This window comes from Anas platyrhynchos, chromosome W (assembly GCF_047663525.1).
Source record: "Anas platyrhynchos isolate ZD024472 breed Pekin duck chromosome W, IASCAAS_PekinDuck_T2T, whole genome shotgun sequence".
Taxonomy (NCBI): Eukaryota; Metazoa; Chordata; class Aves; order Anseriformes; family Anatidae; genus Anas; species Anas platyrhynchos.
The window spans coordinates 230523-248211 of record NC_092620.1 but is presented as its reverse complement, the minus strand read 5'-3'; the positions used below and the strand labels follow the sequence as shown (position 1 = coordinate 248211).

The window sequence follows — 17689 nt, the reverse complement described above, 5'->3', positions numbered from 1 at the left end:
TAACAGGAACATACACAATATGATTGCTTGCCCATACAAGAGAACCACTGGAAAGTCATCTGATTTGGCTGAATTACATCCTCCCACAAGAGACAGCAGGCTGGCAAAATGCAGCTTAACATCTGTCAAGTTGGTACAAATTCCTTTTCCAGTCTATGCTATGGACAGAGGTTCTCCTTCAATTAACCTAAAGAGGAGTGTTCCAGAACTTCTGTATCTTGAAATTGGACCTTATTGCCCTTGAAAGCAATATAGGTTTTGTAATTGATTTTATTTAGAGAAGATAAGGTCTTATACAGGTAGAACATGGGCTGCGATAAGCTCCAGCAGTGCTGTAAGCACAGAAGTAATGACATAGAAGTAGTGACAAAGCAGTCAGCAGGCAGACTGGCCATATCTTCCACAGTTCCAGTTTACTGGCAGCATCTCAGTACTTATAAATGAAAGGTACGATGCCACCCTTGCCGTTACCTGTGGACTTGGGCACCCTGTAAATCTGGTGACATTATAGACTTTGACACGTCTTAAATATACAAACATCTTTTTCAGATATTTATTGCATGGCTGATTTGACAGGCCTGCAAACAGTCCTGACCAACTGTACACAAGTAAATCATATTAATTTGTTGGCTTCAAGGAAAATATATCTTAATGAAGAACTTTTTTCAAAACAAACAAACAAAAAACTTGGCAATTTAAAAGCCTGAGTTAAGACGTTCTAGACACCTACCACAATTTATTGTGCCTTTCCTTTCCCATTCCCTGACATACACCAGTAGCAGTAAGTGCAGGTGAAATACCTGTTTTTCATTATGTCTCATGCACCCAATCATAAATTTTAGGTATTTCAAAACCAGAAGCACATCAATAAAGACAAAACAACAAAATGTTAAATGGTTGAAATCCCTTTCCCTTAATGTATTACTGTCATTCAGAAAAACATTGGTGAAACTCAGCTGTCATGATTAGCACACTTCTAGTCATCCACCTTCAAGAAATGGGAGCAGAAGATGACGGGATAGAAAAATGAGGGGACTCTAATATGGGCCAGTCAAAGCAATTTGGACAGCAGAATTGAGAGCCAAGAAAGGATGGCAGTGCTGTCTTTGTACTAAATCAGAAACAGGAATGTAAGACTGTAAATAACAAAAGCCATTTAAATGAAAAACAGTGTCAGTAAAAGAAGAAAATAAATTGAGCGTGAGCAAAATTAAACTGTAAATTAAAACAAGTTCTCAACCTAAGTAATAGTTTTTAATCAACTCATTAAGCGTGGTAGTGTAGATGAACTTCCCCATCTAAACCAAACTCCAGCTTAACAGTGGTTGGTTAAGTTTAATGAAAATATTTCTGTGATGTGGTGTTGCAGGTAATATTTCAGATTTGAAATCTGTATTACAATTACAATGCATTGGGAAGAGTGTTATTGTCCTACAGTAACATCCTCTTAGTAGCAAAGAAAAGGAATTCTTCTAAGGCTCTAAGAAAGCAAACAACCATCACCCTTTTCTGTTACACCATTCAAAGGCATACAGGAGTTTATTCTCAAGGACTGGCATAGACTGAGATAAAGGCTGAAGAATAAAATAAGTTTTCATGGGAAGAAACAACCATACCGATAAATAGAACAATAAAACATCAGCAGCACCAGCATGACTTAGATATTTATTTTTTTTTGTGGAAGTCTTCTAACAAGCTTCAAGTCTCTCAATAAGGCCCAACCAACATAAAATACTTGTTTCCTTTACTAGGTACACTAATGTTCTACAAGGTGGAGACAACAACTTCCTGATTTTGTAAAGCCTCATCACAAGATCTCACATTTCTGAGTAGCACAAGTCAAGATTACTGATTTTGTAGTGATAATTCGCACTCATTACTTGTGCTGTTTTACTGAAGGTTTACAGCTGGCTGTTATGTCTACTGCTATCGGACAGAACACAAGAGCTGTCCTCTTCAGATTAAGCAAATTTTGCATGAAAATATTCCAGCTGATAATGTAAACAGAAGCCTAATCAAGGACTGCAGTGGAAGCACTACACAACTCAAAGAAAAGTGGAAAAGAGTAGGTCTGCATCTTTTTGTTTCATTAAAAGCAAGAGTTTTGTTTGCCCTTGCAGCTTTCATTTATAAACAACTATTTTACAAAATAGTAATTTAAAAATAGACAGCTTGAGAAATTTTCAGTCAAAAGGCACATAAGCATTTAAAAAAAAATATCACATTGTGTACATGTGTTTGTGGAAACCTACTGTACTTGGTCCAACACAGATTTGGATACTGCTTATTGATTTCACGGTCTGCAACAAGTTCTGTGTTTTGCCGTTTTCTCCAACCTCGTAGAAACTCCCAGTTGTATTCCCAAACTACCTCTACTGAAAAGAATGTCAACGTCTGAGGCTTCAGTTTTCACACAACAAATTCAAGAATGAGGCCACAAAAGGAGGTTCAGCCCAAACAAGGCTGGACCTAAGCGCAAGCCCTTTCTTCCTTACCAAGGGGAATGAGGCCAAGCAAGCACTGCTCATGTGATTTTACAGAAAAACTGAGTAGTCAGGTCTGTTGAAATATCTCGTGCTGTTTCTGTGTCTTAAGTGTGTAATAGTGAAGCCTCTCATGGCTACATTGGCAATTTTCATTTGTAGATTACATCATATAATCACGTCGCTAAGAAAAGCATAGAAAAACTTAATGCCACTGTTTGGTCAGAAATCAGGTAGTCTTAAGCTGCTACAGGGTGATTTTTTATTTTTTTTATTTTTTTGGCAAATTGAGCAGTTATTGTTGAATAGCTAAAGTTTCCCCTCACTACCAATGCCTCTCAAATGCAGCACTGTAGAAACTTAGATTTATGTGTCTTTTGCAGGTTTTAAATGGTCAAAATGACTTCATTTGCCAGTCCCAAGGAACTACAAAAGACAACTTTCACGTGCAGAAGTCAGCCAGCAGATCCCGCTGCTAGCCTTCTTTTTGCATTAACATTTAGCTAGCAGCACTCTCTACTAGTGACCTCCCAGCCCAGATGCAAGAAAAAATGAGACTAATGGCAAAGTACTGTAATGAGAAGGAGAATGAATTCCCCTGCAATAAACCCAAGTTCTGTAATATTTTCTATTTTAGCACAAATAAAATCATATTGATACTTAAGTGGTAAGACCCTGTTAAAAAAAAAAAAAGAGCTGTACTTCCATTCTGCAGTAAAACTAGGTGTTACTGTTTCCTCTGGAAAAAAAGTTCTAATTTGTAGGGATATTAACCTCTTGGAGGCATGTCAATATTTTTACAGCATGCACTGTTTAAGACCTGGTTGTGTATCATGTATAGCATGGACAGTTAATTTTCCTATAAGTCATAATTCATAGGACAAACAATGTGAGGGATATTAATGGAAAGAGATCAACAAGGTTATTTCCTTTTGTGGCTTTCTGCAGAGTTAAATAATAAGTGAAACTCATAATTCAGCAAATTAGTTAACTGGAACGATTTTGTCATAGCAGAATTGAATGCTAAAGCTTACCTAATTGTGATACTTGCAGATCCTATGCTTGAATGAACCAAGTGCTCCTTAACTTTATTTCCCCCTTTCACTTATGTGCAATGGACTTAAACACCGACAGTTTTGAAAAGGCAACTGGCTTCTTTGAAAGATCATGACTACAAAGTTTGACATTTCGTATGGATTTTTCCCCGCTATTAATTTCAGGACTAGATTCCAGTTAAATGAACTAGTTAATAAACTATTTTGATGAAAAGCACATTCATTGCTTTGCCAGCATTCCCTTGCTTTTGTGATTAATACAATTATAGAACTGTTTCCTCTTCACTTTCCCAAGTTCCACATAGACATGTTTTGAAGACAAATTAACTAAAGGTTACTGCTGCATGAGAGCTGCAGCTGTTCTGCAGATGCCGAGTGCCACAACTTTTCTTTGGCCTCAGAAGATTACTGTCACTCAGAAATAAAATGTATCAGAGGATTTCATAGCTTTCATTAATACAGTTTAACTTTGAGGGCTCCTGTGCAGATAGGGTTATACCACTCCTTTCCTTGGTTGGAAAAAAAAAGGTATTTAAAAACTCTTACTGCTTCAAGAAGCTGGAAAGCACTAATAGCAGATTAGGCTTCCTTCCTATCTGAATACATACATGGTGACTGATGGAGCCAACTCCCCTTTAGAAGGGCTTTGGAAAATGCTGTTGTCCCCATTTTACAGATAAGAAAGTGGAAGCAGAAGAGTCAAGAGTTTAATCTAGCCCTCACACCAGTTGGTGACCTATGTTAGAACCAGACCACATTTACATGAGGCTATTGCAACAGAGCTGTTACCACTTGCATAAATAGATGCTAACCCGCACAACAGTCTGAATTTCCAGAATAATGCTTTTCTGTTTAGCTAAAATTAAAGTACATTTAAGTTAAATCAAAACAATAATTTTAGTGTCAATGAAAACAGTTTATAGATATTAATTTACTAGCTGGAGAGAGGTTGGACCATATTTTCGTAGTACTGCTTTTTATTTTTATTATTTTCTTTCTACAGGCAAGGCCTCAAGACCTAGAGCAGCAAACAGATCATTCTCTGCAGATTCTACCCACCTATAAAATGGCATAAACTGGAATATTTCTACAGAAAAATTTTGATATTTCACAAAAGAAGTAAAAGGGGAAGTCGAGTTTAGTTCGAGTGAAGCTTCATTCCCACAGTGCCTTCAGTGTAAGAATAGTTCATTAGTACAAGACAAACACAGGTTATCCAAGCTTGATAATCTTGCTTATAGAAGCCTAAAAATGTTTTTCAACTCATTGAGTGAATTGCAGCATAAAGTAATATTGCATTAAGAAGCTTATTATACCACCCCCACAACCCCCATTTATAGCCATGTATAAGAACATGCATCAGATTAAGGAAATCCCAACAGCTTCTAGGATCAAAATGTTACAGGCTTTTAGATTTCATTCCCCGAATTTCAATACAGCATTAAAAGTTTTACTTCTCTGAAGATAAACTAAAAGGTGCTGCTGGAGAATGCTGGTAGCTTCACACATCTCATTTTCTATTTAACAGCCTAGCTTAAGGAAAAAGAAGGAAAAGAAAAAATGCAGGTTCTAGTAAAACAACTTATGCTGGTCTGACACTTCAGTGAGCATACACATGCTCGAATAAAAATCTTATTTTTCTTCTGACAGAATCAACTCAATGAAACGAAACTAAAAGTGAACAGACTTAGGTGGAGCAGAGCACTTAGTAAAATGTCATTTTTTAATCAAGCAGACTTTTGAACTACACAACAGGAGCAAGAGCCACGCTGTAACGCTGTAGGCCATTAACTCTTTGGGGGCATAACCTTTTCTAACTCACCTCATTAAGCCAAACAAACAAAAAGGTTTCCAGGGTAGTTTTAAGTCAACCAAAAACTTTACATAACCTCAACCACACTGATCTCTCTCCCTGTATCATTCCATCAGACAGCAGGAGGAGGCAAGGCAAGGCAGGCTTCCAACATCAACTTGGACAGGATGCTTTGTAAGAATAGCGAGGTGATGGGTTTATGTTAGAGGAGTAGCAAGGGAAAGAAACTGCCACAGAAACAATATTTGCTTCGAGACTTCTGTCATTATGTATTTAGCTTTATCTATGGCATAACTTAAAACAGAATTTGGTTATGTACTACAAACACCCCCATCCATCTCAAAGATCAGTCTTGAGCTATTCTAGCATTGAAGGAAAGGAGAAGTGGCTACTCTGGACAAATGTTTTCAAATATAAATACAGAGATCTGCCAGCACAGTTACGGCAGGATATGAAGTGTGATCAGTAACTAAGATAACTGTTCTGGGGAAGGGCCTGATCTAGACACTCTCAGACCTATAACAGAGTAAATTCCTGAGTGTATCTTGTTCCATGAGATGGGGGTGTGAATTTGACTGGTAATAACATCACTTTGTTAGTAAGAGCTGCCTAGGCATCAGAATATTTCTTAAACACGGCTATATCAGCATACATAAAACATGTTTTTTCAGGAATAGCAGAACATTAAAACCACTTGCACATGTACACTGGAGCAGTCTTTTGCTATTTTATTATGTTCAATGCTACAGTGTTATGTACACAGAAGAGGATCTTCCCATGTGAGCTTCTAATCTGTAACTTGGACCAAAACCAAAATAAACAACAAAAAAGGGTACATACAGAACTAAAAGATTATCAAATTTTTTTCGAGGTAGTATCACATTTAGTTCCTGAGCAAAAACTGATGGCAAAAAAGCCACTACATATATCCTGTATAATGTGTATTGAAAAAACAAAGTTTTTCAACAGAAATAAGCAAACTTGTTTCACAGTTTGAATTTAGCTTGAAAGTTTATAATTGTTTTTGATGTAATTTTAAGCTAGCAGCTCTTGGTGATTAATTAGTCTTCAAATTGCACTTTAGCAGTACAAATTTTTTTCATGCCATTTTTACATTTTTCACTTCCAGCCACCTCAATATCAAACCAGCTTTGCTTAGACGTTGCAGTGGCAGCATCATACAAGCTAGTTCATTAACTGTGATAAGGACATTTGCCACGTCATTGGAATGCTGTTTTGCATCGTACTACTGAAATCAAAAGGAAGATGGGAAATGCTCTAACAATTCTCAATATGAGAACTTCCCCACTAAAAACAGAGAAGAAAATGAGTTTATATGATGCAGAACTGAGAAGGTAGGGGAGCCCACAAAGCCCAGCTTCAGCCATCATCTACACAAGGCATAGGTGACTTTGGAATGAATGAGGACATGGCTACTTCACCTACTGCTTTTTACATATAACAAGTTGTATTCAGTATTCACTCAGTTTCAGCAGAATTACTGCACAGAAAAATTCTGCTCATTTGGTACAACTTTAACCCTACCTCATACTCAGCATGCCCCCATTATCAAACTACCAAACTGCACACATCCAGATTCAAAATTTTCCATATAATTGCAGGTCACTCTTCTGTGGTTTAGCCCCAGCAGGCTGCTCAGCACCACCCTGCCACTCACTAACTCTTGCGGGGATGGGGGAGAGAACTGGAAAGGTAAGGGTGAGAGAACTCAGGGGCTGAGATAAAGACAGCTTACTTGGTAAAGCAAAAGCTCCATGGACAAGCAACACAAAACAGGCAATCCATTTGCCACTTCCCATCAGCAGGCAGATTTTTAGCCACGTCTAGAACAGCAGGGCTCAGCATGCATCATGGTTTCTTGGAAAGACAAATGCCATCACTCTGAATGTCTCCCCCTCTTCATTCTCCTTTCCCCCTGGTTTTATTGCTGAGCCACATGGTATGGGACATCCCTTTGGTCTGTTGGGGTCGGCTGTCCTGGCTGTGTCCCCTCCCAGCCCCTGGTGCACTGCCAGGCTGCCAGCAGACATTGCAGCTTAAGGAGCAGGAAAGGCCTTGGCCCTGTGGGAGGGAGGTAATAAATAGTCTATGCCCTGCTATTTCTCAGCTGCCCCACCCTGGGGATGTACAAAAGCCAAACCACCCTGCTATCTTCTTGATACTCTATTACTGGAAGAGAATCAACTTCCCAAGAACGGCAAGCTGTTACCAGTTCCTCAGAAGCTGTAGGCAGAGAAGAAAAACCTCCAGCTTAAAAGCTGCTTAGCGTCCAAAACGCTCAGAAAGCCATCAAAACCACAGGAAAACTTCAGTTACCTTAAATAAGTGAGACAGTTTAAGATGCACAAAATTCAGCTGTAAGCACCTACTCAACACAGTGTGAAACTACTTGATCCTCAGTACGAAACAAAAACACAGCTGTGGGGACATCTGCCCAAATTACCAACTGTCTACACTGTAGCAGAGCTGAGCAAACAAAGCCAAGGCACGCTCAAAGTGTGAACTGTTATCTTAGATTTAAGAGGTAAAACAAAGACATCCAGGTTCATTTCACTCATCAAGTTGACAGCTTTAGGACCTTGTGAAGACTATGTAGAAACTCCATGAGAAACTGCCTTTGTGCTGCAGATACAACCAGCTACTACTTTGAAAATCTGGTGCCACCATAGTAAATTACATAGGGACACCATAGTTAACCTACTGCCGTGCTGCTCTGATAGAATCAAATTCAAAGTTCCGTATTCTTCCTTTCCTTCTCCTTCCCTCCACCTCAAAACCCAACAAAAAATAAGTTGTAAACATGGAAGTATTATTCTAAAAGGGCAATTGGCAGTGATCATTTGAAAGAGGTGAAAAGCTTTCAGACTGCACTGATACCAAGGAGAAAGCGTGATTTTCTAAACATGAACTCCAATGCCCTTCAAAAACCCTTGTGCCAAGGTGAACGTTGATTACAGAATTGCCCTCGATGACTCTGCAGTCACGTACGCACAACTTACACAGGCCTGAAGGCTGAAATTCTAACTTAACCAGCAAGTTATCATAGTCCAACTATTTAAGTTGGTTTTAGCACATTAGCATCCCAGTCTGCAGAGCTCCTCAGCAGTAACTGTAACAGCTGCATCTGTAGTAGAGTATTGCAGCCAGACAGATGAAAGAGAAGCTGTGGAAGAAGTCAGTACCAGCACTAAGACCTCCCTGTTCCTCGGGTTCCTGGAGGAGGCTCATCAGCCTCACATCCCTTGAAGGCCAGAGAAAACTGTGTCTCTGGCAAGGGACCATACATGATTCTTGAGCAACTTTCCTTCAAAGATTTATTTTATTATTATTTTTTTTTACTCCCATAGAGTAGGTTGGGAATAGGAGCACTTGGAAGTTATGCACATTATTCATCACATTACAGCATTAGTGAATAGGAGAAGAGCAACTGACATCATCCACTTGGGCTTGTGCAAAGCATTTGATGCTGTCCCTCATGACATTCTTGTCTCTGGAGGGAAGAGATGCCATCCTGAGGTACCTGAGCAGGCTTGAGGTGGGCCTGTGCGAACCTCAGAAAGTTCAGCAAGACCAAGTGCAAGGTCCTGCAGCTGGGGTGCGGCAATCCTAAGCATAAATACAGGCTGGGCGGAGACTGGATTGACAGTAGCCCTAAGGAGAAGGCCCTGGGGTTGTTGGTTGATGAGGAGCTCAACATGAGCTGGGAATGTGTGCTTGCAGACCAGAACACCAACCATATCCTGGGCTGCATCAGAAGCAGGGTAGTCAGCAGGGCGAGGGAGGGGATTCTCCCCCTCTACTCTGCTCTCATGAGAGCCCACCTGGAGCCCTGTGTGCAGCTCTGGGGCCTCCAGCACAAGAAGGACATGGATTTATTGAACATGTCCAGAAGAGGGCCACCAGGAAGATCAGAGGGCTGGAGCACCTCTCCTATGAAGACAGGCTAAGGGAGTTAGGGTTGTTCAGCCTGGAGAAGAGAAGGCTCCAGGGAGACCTTAGAGCAGCCTTCCACTGCCTAAAAGGAGCCTACAGGAAAGCTGGGGAGATACTCTTTGTCAGGGAGTGTAGTGATAGGACAAGGGGGGCTGGCTTTAATTGCTAAAGAAGGGAGGTTTAGATTAGACATTAAGAAGAAGTTCTTCACTCAAGAGGGTGGTGAGGCACTGGCACAGGTTGCCCAGCAAAGCTGTGAATGCCCCATCCCTGGAAGTGTTCAAGGCCAGGCTGAATGGGGCTTTGGGCCACCTTGTTGGGTGGGAGGTGTCCTTGCCCATGGCACGAGGTTGGAACTGAGTAGTCTGTAAGGTCCCTTCCAACACGAACTATTCTGTAATTCTATGATCACTGATGACTTTGACATTTTAGCCAGACCACCAAAAATACTGTGTCATAAATGACTATTATTTCCACCTTAGGATCTTCACAGACCTTTGCAGAATTACTTTCAGGTTTCATTATCTATGCCACTTGTAAGCCACCATCATCCAACAACTTTATGCCTTCTTCTGGAATCCAAACTAATGTTAAAGAACATATACATATACCTTTGCTATTGAGAAGGGTCAGAGTTCAGAGACCTGCGATAGGTCCAGCTGAGACTTCTTTATTTGCACCTGTTGTAACCTCAAAGAGGTTGTTGCTGGGTTTTATTTCTGAGCAGCTGTAACTTGCTTACACAACATTTGCAAGATGCTGGCACAGAACAAAGTCAATTTAGTACTTGCCAATTTGCTCAATACTATCTGCTTCAACCTTTTTGCTAAGGCAGAAATATAGTCCTACAGATGGGTACAGCAACAACTGGTTCCACAGCAAGGATTAAAGGCAGGTCAATCATGAGAAACAGTACCATTGTTCATGTTGGCAGAAAAGGAGCATGGAGTGTGATTTCAGATTCAGCAGAAGCTATGATATACCACTTGTTACTAGTTTCTTACTCCCTTTTCATTACTCATATTTCTTCTTAAGAAAACAGTGTACAAGGCTTGAGTTTAAAACATTTCATAAGTTACTTTGCACCCAGCAGTTCCTTTGATCCACTGGAACTCACACAACACATACCAAAAAAAAAAAAAAAAATATATATATATATATATATATATATATATATATATATATAATCATTTCCTTACTCATTTGACTGTAAATGTAGCTGCTAGGAGCTAGGATAAGGCATGCCTGGGAGGGATTTCTCCTGCCTACAATTAAGACGTTGGTAAGTACATAATTAATACTGTAATATCTAAGACCTCTAATATAAAAGCATGATAAAGTAAGATAGATGGGAACAGAAAACAAACTGCATGTCCGAAGTTCCTTGCTAAAGCACTTAGTGTTTTACAGAGAGGATCTAATAGTACTAGGTCCTGCTGTTGAGGAACCTGAATCAGAAGACAGGAAACAAAGCAAGACAAAGTTATGCCTACAAACTTATGCCATCCCTTCAACAAACAGATCTAGTAGAAACAAGGAGTGCATATCACATGCCATGCTTTTAGGGGTTTAATCTGACTTCAAGTACGGCTCTCCTAAAGATGTCTGTAGCAGCATACAGAACTTCAGTATTTTAATTTAGATGAAGAATACAAAAGAGCACAAGACTCCCACTTGTCTTCTATCAATGTCACGCTTCTCACTAAGAAAAAGGATCAGAGTATATAAGCTGAACTCATTTTGGACCAAACTAGACCTGAAGATGTACTCCATGAACAGATCTAATACACGTGACCTACTTGCTCATGAGCATTCAATCCATAGAATCATACAAGAGTCAGCACAAAGTAAAAATCTCTGCAAATACACTCAGCATCACGTCCATAGCACCAGAGATTTTGTTCTCTGGGTCTGCTCTTATTGAACTGCACTACCTGCTGATATAGACAAAACATTAGAGCACTTGGTTTATAGTTTTTAACAAAAGATCAAACACAGAACAAAATGAGAAGAAAAAACATTATCCCAGTGGCATAAAAACTAAATAGATTTTATAACCTTCCAAAAGCCCTTTCCGGATATAGTTGGTTCATTTTATATATATATATATATATATATATATATATATATATATATGATTTTATATATCATTTCAAGCAATAGCATTCTTTCTGGCTTCCCAGCTAACCAAACTATCAACTGCCACTTGCAATCCAGCTTGGCTCTGGTTTTACGCCACTACATTAACATCTATGTGTAGTGCCAGCATGAAATGTGATTGCTTTGAAGGTCAACACCACCCAAAGAAAAGCACAGCAATTCATTTTGTTTAATTAACATTAATAGCAAAAGCAATAAATTGTTTTAAAATGGAAATCTACACGAAGTCATCATTACACTATTTTCACTGGGTACGTAAGACATCTTGCAATAAAAACACATACAGCATGAAGCAAAGCAGGGGTTTCATGATCTTTTAGGACAACAGGCTGTTGATAATTGACAAATCTACTTGCACACCATGCTCTCTAGAGCAGAGTTTGCCAGAAAACACACCTAGCAGCAGAAGGAAACATGTCAGGTAATACAAACATTCCATCCCCAAAAGAGCAGAAGGACAACATACTAGAAGCACTCAAGGATTAAGTCCATAGCAGGAAAACTGGAACTTCTGATCGATGGCTATTGCTCCATCAGCAGAGAGAGTTGCAGCATATGCACTATCAGGTTTGTTTAACTATGTTCCAAGAAAGTTTAAACAATGTAATGGTTAAACAGGGAAAAGGCTGGAGGGACAAACAAAACACAACAGACAAGCATGCTTGGTTACATACAACTTTGCATGGGGGTACACAGAGAAAAGCTATGGCATGAAGGATTACTGGCCTGTCCTCAGTTTTCCTCTTCTAATGCTGCAGCAGCAATAACTCACAGGCTGAGATGCCACAGATACACTGTGGGCAGCAGTCCTGCATTTTAATCTCCATTCATCCCTGCTGAACTTAGAGGATGCAGAACTGAAGTTACACATTTGGAAGCATCTGGCAATAGCTATTTCTCAGGCATAAGCCTTTGCTTATACTGTCGAGTTTTCACGTGAGAGGTATTAGGTACTGCTGTTAACAGCTTTGCCGTTAAACATTTTAACTGGCAATCACTTGCCCTTGTTGGGTAGCTGCGCATTTTTACTTTGTTCAGCCCATACAAAAGTCTTTGGAGGACAGATTGTCTGGCATTTCAACCAAGAAATGCAGTATACAATTAGTCTCCCTCACTTTCAATACCTTAGATAGAAGGAATCAGGAAGTAAAAGCCCAAACAAACAAACCCTAGAAGCCTGAAACCATTCTAATTGTATTTGTGCACCTCCTGAAAAACAGAGGGGAAGGGAAAAATTATTAAAAATATGCCTGCATTAACTTTACTCATGTGACCAAATCACTCTACAAACAATGAGGAAAACCTATAGTCCCTTTATTGAATGTTGAACTACTGAAAAATATTTCAAACTTAGCTTTTTTTTTTTTTTAATTTGAGTTTGGAAGTGCACCTGTCAGTATTTGCAAGTGGCGAAGATATCATGGCTTAAAAAAAAAAATCAGAAGAGAAACTACTATTAAGCCACTTGAGGTTATTTCCTTTAGCATAATCCTCCTGTGTGCCAAGTATATCCTAGCAGAAGCTCTCCTTGAAAGTCTTCTAAATGTTTGTTCACAGCACTGGGCTCTAAGTCTAAACATTTAGTTTCCTAGAGCTCTTTGTCAGGCCTGTTTACAGTCATGTCTATTTTTCAAATAAAGACCTCAATTTGTTCTTATTCTCAGTAAGTTTGTGTGCTTCTCCTAAATTAAGACAGTTTCTCTTTTTTTATTACTTTTTTTTTTTTTTAAGTAATCACTTTCATTTCTGTTTAAGTTCTTCCCTCTCTTTTCACCAGCCTTGAGGTTTATCAGTGGGAAGCATTTAATTTATTGATGACTCTGGTGGGCCAGTAAAAGAGACTTCCCAGTAAACAAGATGTAGCTCAGTGTTGCAAACCTTTGCTCGTATGAATAGTGACGTGAAGGTCAAGAGGGCTCCTCCTTGGATGAATAGCTCCTTTATCATTAAGCTGATGTTTCACAATCAGGATGGAGCAATAAAGAGTAAAAGTAAGGAACTAGAGAAGAGGGAAACGACTGCATTGCCTTACATTTGCTCAGTCGTCAAAACTCATTCCTACAGCAGGGTAGGCAAAGGTGTCATCATTGTGGGTCTCACAGCCTTCTTCCTCTTCCTCCTCCCAGAGTCCCAGGACAGACTCTGGGCCACAGCAGCAAGGCAAGGAAAAACCGTAGACTTATATCAACCAGCCTCTACACAATCCAGAGTCAGTCACTTTTAATATAAAAATTTAAGTAGCATTACTCCAATAAGAGTTTAAGGAGGACTTCCATTACACATTATAGTTAGGGTAAGTAATATGGCACTTAAAATAATTGAAAGCAAACTGATTCTTCACATGACTTCTAGGTGATATTTTTAAGCTTACTTTCAGACTTTTAGGATTGGGAGAAAAAAAGGCTTTCTTTCTAGTATACCCTAAAACACTCAGCTTGTGAGCTTTGTGAAAGTGTTTGTTAAACATTTCAATAAAAGTTTATTGCAGTGTATTTGTACTGTAATCAGGTGTTGTGAAATCTTCTATTACAGAATGCAAGCTTTAGACAGTATTTGACATAATACAGCCCCCTTAATAATCACTTGAATTGTTGGTATAAACATACCAGTCCGTACATGAATTGAGTCTGTGCTGATAAAAACAAAAACCAAAAACGAGTAGGTTAAGTGGTTAAGATCACCCTACACATCTAACTTTGCAGCCATTCCACACACTTTCCATTACACTTACAGCTAACATAAGGCTGAGATGAACACATGAGCTAACCTGGGTGGGGAACAAGGGCAGCAGAGATCTGTCTCTGAATAAGTCAGTCCTTGTCACCTTTCAGCTTGCTTCTGTAAACAAAATTGAATTGTTAGTTCAACTTGAACATTTCTTGGCATCCTTGCATTTTACCAACAACCATTAAAAGTCTTATATCTGGTGATATTTGCTAAAAAAAAAAATCTACTGTGTTTTAAATTGGGATATTAAAGAGATTATCAAAGAAGTAATTAGAAGAGCTGAATGTGACTCCACAGAACATTAGTGGGCACTACAAAAAGAGAGATAAAAGGCTTTGAAATGAGCTGAAGGCCATGAAACAGGAGGCAAAAGCTGAAAATGGGCTAAGTCATGCAAAATCTCGGGAACTAGTTTGGGGATTCCATGGAAGAAGCTAAGAAGAGCAAAACAGAAGTGTGGATTAGGAAAAAACTACATGTTTTAAAATCAACAACATTCTGGATGAATTGTAAGAGAATACATTTGGGGGGTTAATATGAGAGGAGGGTGATCGGGATTTGCCGAAAGAGAACAGAGATTTATAATGTTTAAAAGAATTAGCAGAACCCAAGAGAAAAAGCATATAGTACTTGACAAAGGACTGTTACAAATGCTATTTACAGTATACTTCACAGCTTATTCAGGATGAAAACCTGATGCCCTTACATGATTTTTTTTTTCCTCCCTTCTTTGTATCAGCTGGGCTAGATTTCACCCTGCTGTTCTCCTCTGCAGGAAATGCTACTTCCCTCCTCACTACTTCTCACACAAAACAAGAACAGCAACAAAAGTACAAGTCTAGATGAAAGCAACCAGTGAAGTTTCCAGTTACCAACAAGAGTACAAGAAGACCAAGCTATGTTTTATATTTTAGCTAAACTGGGCTTAAGAAGACAACAATATCTAAAAGTGATCATCAGACCAGCAAGGTCAGACATGGAAAGTAAGGTATAATTGGAAGCAGTACACAGACAAAACAGAAATACACCAGAAGCTAACATAACACACTGAAGAGGGAAGGCCCTCCTCACTGAGGTGTGCAGAGGTACTCAAAACAAATACTTTGATCTGCCCACAGTTTGCCTTATACTACTTCTCCTCACTAACTCTGCACCCATCACCACTCTACAACGCGCTATAGTCCATCCTAATGAACTAACCTATAACTTTTTCCCTGATCATTTTATATTTTAAGAAAAAAATCTTTCTGCAACTTCAGGATCATTTGTGATAAAGGTCATGGAAAAACACTAGCTAAATGATTCCCTCATACCAACGTCAATTTCATCCCAAACTGAGCCAGGGTCTGGATTCTGAATGATATCTACAGCAAGTCAAGCACAGTAGGTTTAAGCTACACCTCAATCCAAATAAGGTTTTTCTCTCAGGGATTTTGGACAGTTTTAGGACAAACTAGACTAAGATTTCAGTGAGATTCCAGTACAGCAAAGGCATCCTCGAAAGCACAGCACGTCTTTCATTCTCCTGACATCCTTCCACAATTTCAAGCCTCCATCCACCATTCCACTCTATACCACAAAATTGTATTTAATGGGGGTACTGAGATGGTAACGACAAGGACACTGCCAACAGAAAGCTCTGCTATCTGAAGCAGACAGAAAGCAGCCACCAACCGAAGGATGAAGACTTAAACCACAAACTTTTAGAACGGAGAACCATACCCTCTCCTAAGCTTGCACAGTATCGATTACGCCAACAGTCATGAGTCATTTTCCCCATCTTCTGTATTTTAGCATTTTAGTAGACTTTTTAATGAATTTAAAAATAAAGTTTTTAAAAAATCAGAAACACAAAGAACATGAGGTCTAGTCAATATAAACATCTCCGAAATAAAGTCCCAAAGGGCTCATTTTCACTGCTGGGGCCCCGCGTATCTGGGCAGCCTATTTTCCACAGTTCACCGTTGCTGGCCACCATCTTTTAATGGACACCACGTCCATAAAAAGACGCCAACCAAGTTCATGCTACTCTGCAATTTAATACATGCTATTGATTAATAATTAGATTTGAAGAGGTGTTCTGCCAGATAAGAGGGAGAGGACGATTAATCCGCCCCGCATGCTTAGAAAGAGGTCTTTAGGCTGAAGTGGAAGACGGCTGCAAGCATCCCTGGGTGCGAGGCGCTCACCCCTGGGGGGCCTGAACTCTCCTTCAGCTGCCCCGACTGACCCCTCGGACCTGCACTCAGCGCTCGGACAACTCACAATGAGAGCATTCAGTACGGGGGGGGAAAAAAAAAAAGAGAAATAAATACGAGTCCAGCCCAAACAGAAGAGGCTCGAGGAGCTCTGCTTCACCTTTCCCTCCTAAGACACGATGGAGCCCCCCCGGGTGGGGCAAAAGCCGCAGCGATCACCTCGGTGCTGGGCTGGCAGCGAACCGGGGGCTCCCTCCTCGCCCCGATCGCGGGCCCCCGGGGCTCGGAGCTTTCCTCGGGGCGGCTCCGAGCCCGGCGGGGACGGGACCGCCGCTGGCTCTCCCCGGCGAGCCCGGCACTGCCCCTGCCCTGCTCCCGTACCCGCTCCCGCTCCCGGTCCCGCTCCCGCCCCGGGGCGCCCGGCGGCACCTGCTGCCGCCCGGCCGCCAGCCCGGTACCTGCAGAATCTTGTCTAGCCCCTCCTGGCCCAGGCAGGGAAACTGCTTGAGCAGCTCCGTCTTCTGCCGCTTGTAGTCGTCGGTGGCCGAGCGCCAGTGCGGCTCCTCCAGCACCTCGAAGATCGCCGCCCCGATGGACAGGTAGAAGATGATGGCCGAGGTCAGCAAGGGGCCCCTGTCCACCATGGTGCCGCCGGCGGGGAGGCGAGGAGAAGAAAGAGGAGAGGAAGAAAAGGGCCGGGGAGGGAGGGCAGGCGGGCGGAGCGCGGCGGGCGGACCGGGGAGGTTGCCCCGCGTTGCGGCCGTGGGTGCCCGCGGCCGCCCCTGACACCTCTGCCTTGCCCCGCCGTGCGCCGCGCCGCCTCTCCCGGCCGCTGCCGCTTTCCCTTAGAGCCTTCCACACTCCCCTCCCACTCTCCTCCTCCCTCGCTTCTCCTCCTCCGCTCCGCTCCTCTCCCCCCGGCTTGCCTCCTTCCCCCGTTTTTGTTTTTGTTTTTTTTTTCTTTTCGTTTTTTTTTTTTTTTTTTTTCTTTCTTTTTTCCCTCCCCTCCCTCCTCAGCAGCGTTTTGAATTTGGTGCCCTCCCGCTTCCTCCCCCCTTCGCCCAGCCCCAGCGTGCGCATGCGGCCGGGGGAGAGGCCGGCGGGGCGCCCCGAGGTGCTGCCCCCGGCTGGCCCCAGCTCTGGTCTCGGTCCTGGCCCCTATCCTGACCCCAATCCCGGTCCCGATCCCGGCCCTCACCCGCCCATGAGGGGCCGCACCGGGGAGAGGAGGGTGCGCGACCTCCCCGCCGCCGTTGGGAGCGGGTGTGGGGGCCGCCGAGGTGAGCTCGGCCCCGCTTC

At 41.5% G+C, this 17689-nt stretch overlaps 1 protein-coding gene across 1 annotated transcript in view; it reads right to left on the bottom strand.

Annotated features, from left to right (window-relative positions):
* Positions 1-17254, bottom strand: part of LOC140000544 (potassium channel subfamily K member 5-like) — a 37976-nt gene extending 20722 nt beyond the window's left edge. The window contains exon 1 of the mRNA XM_072030537.1: positions 16849-17254. Coding sequence (XP_071886638.1) covers positions 16849-17034 — 186 coding nt within the window. The 5' untranslated portion in view covers positions 17035-17254. The remainder of the gene's footprint in view (positions 1-16848) is intronic.
* Positions 17255-17689: the final 435 nt, after the last annotated feature.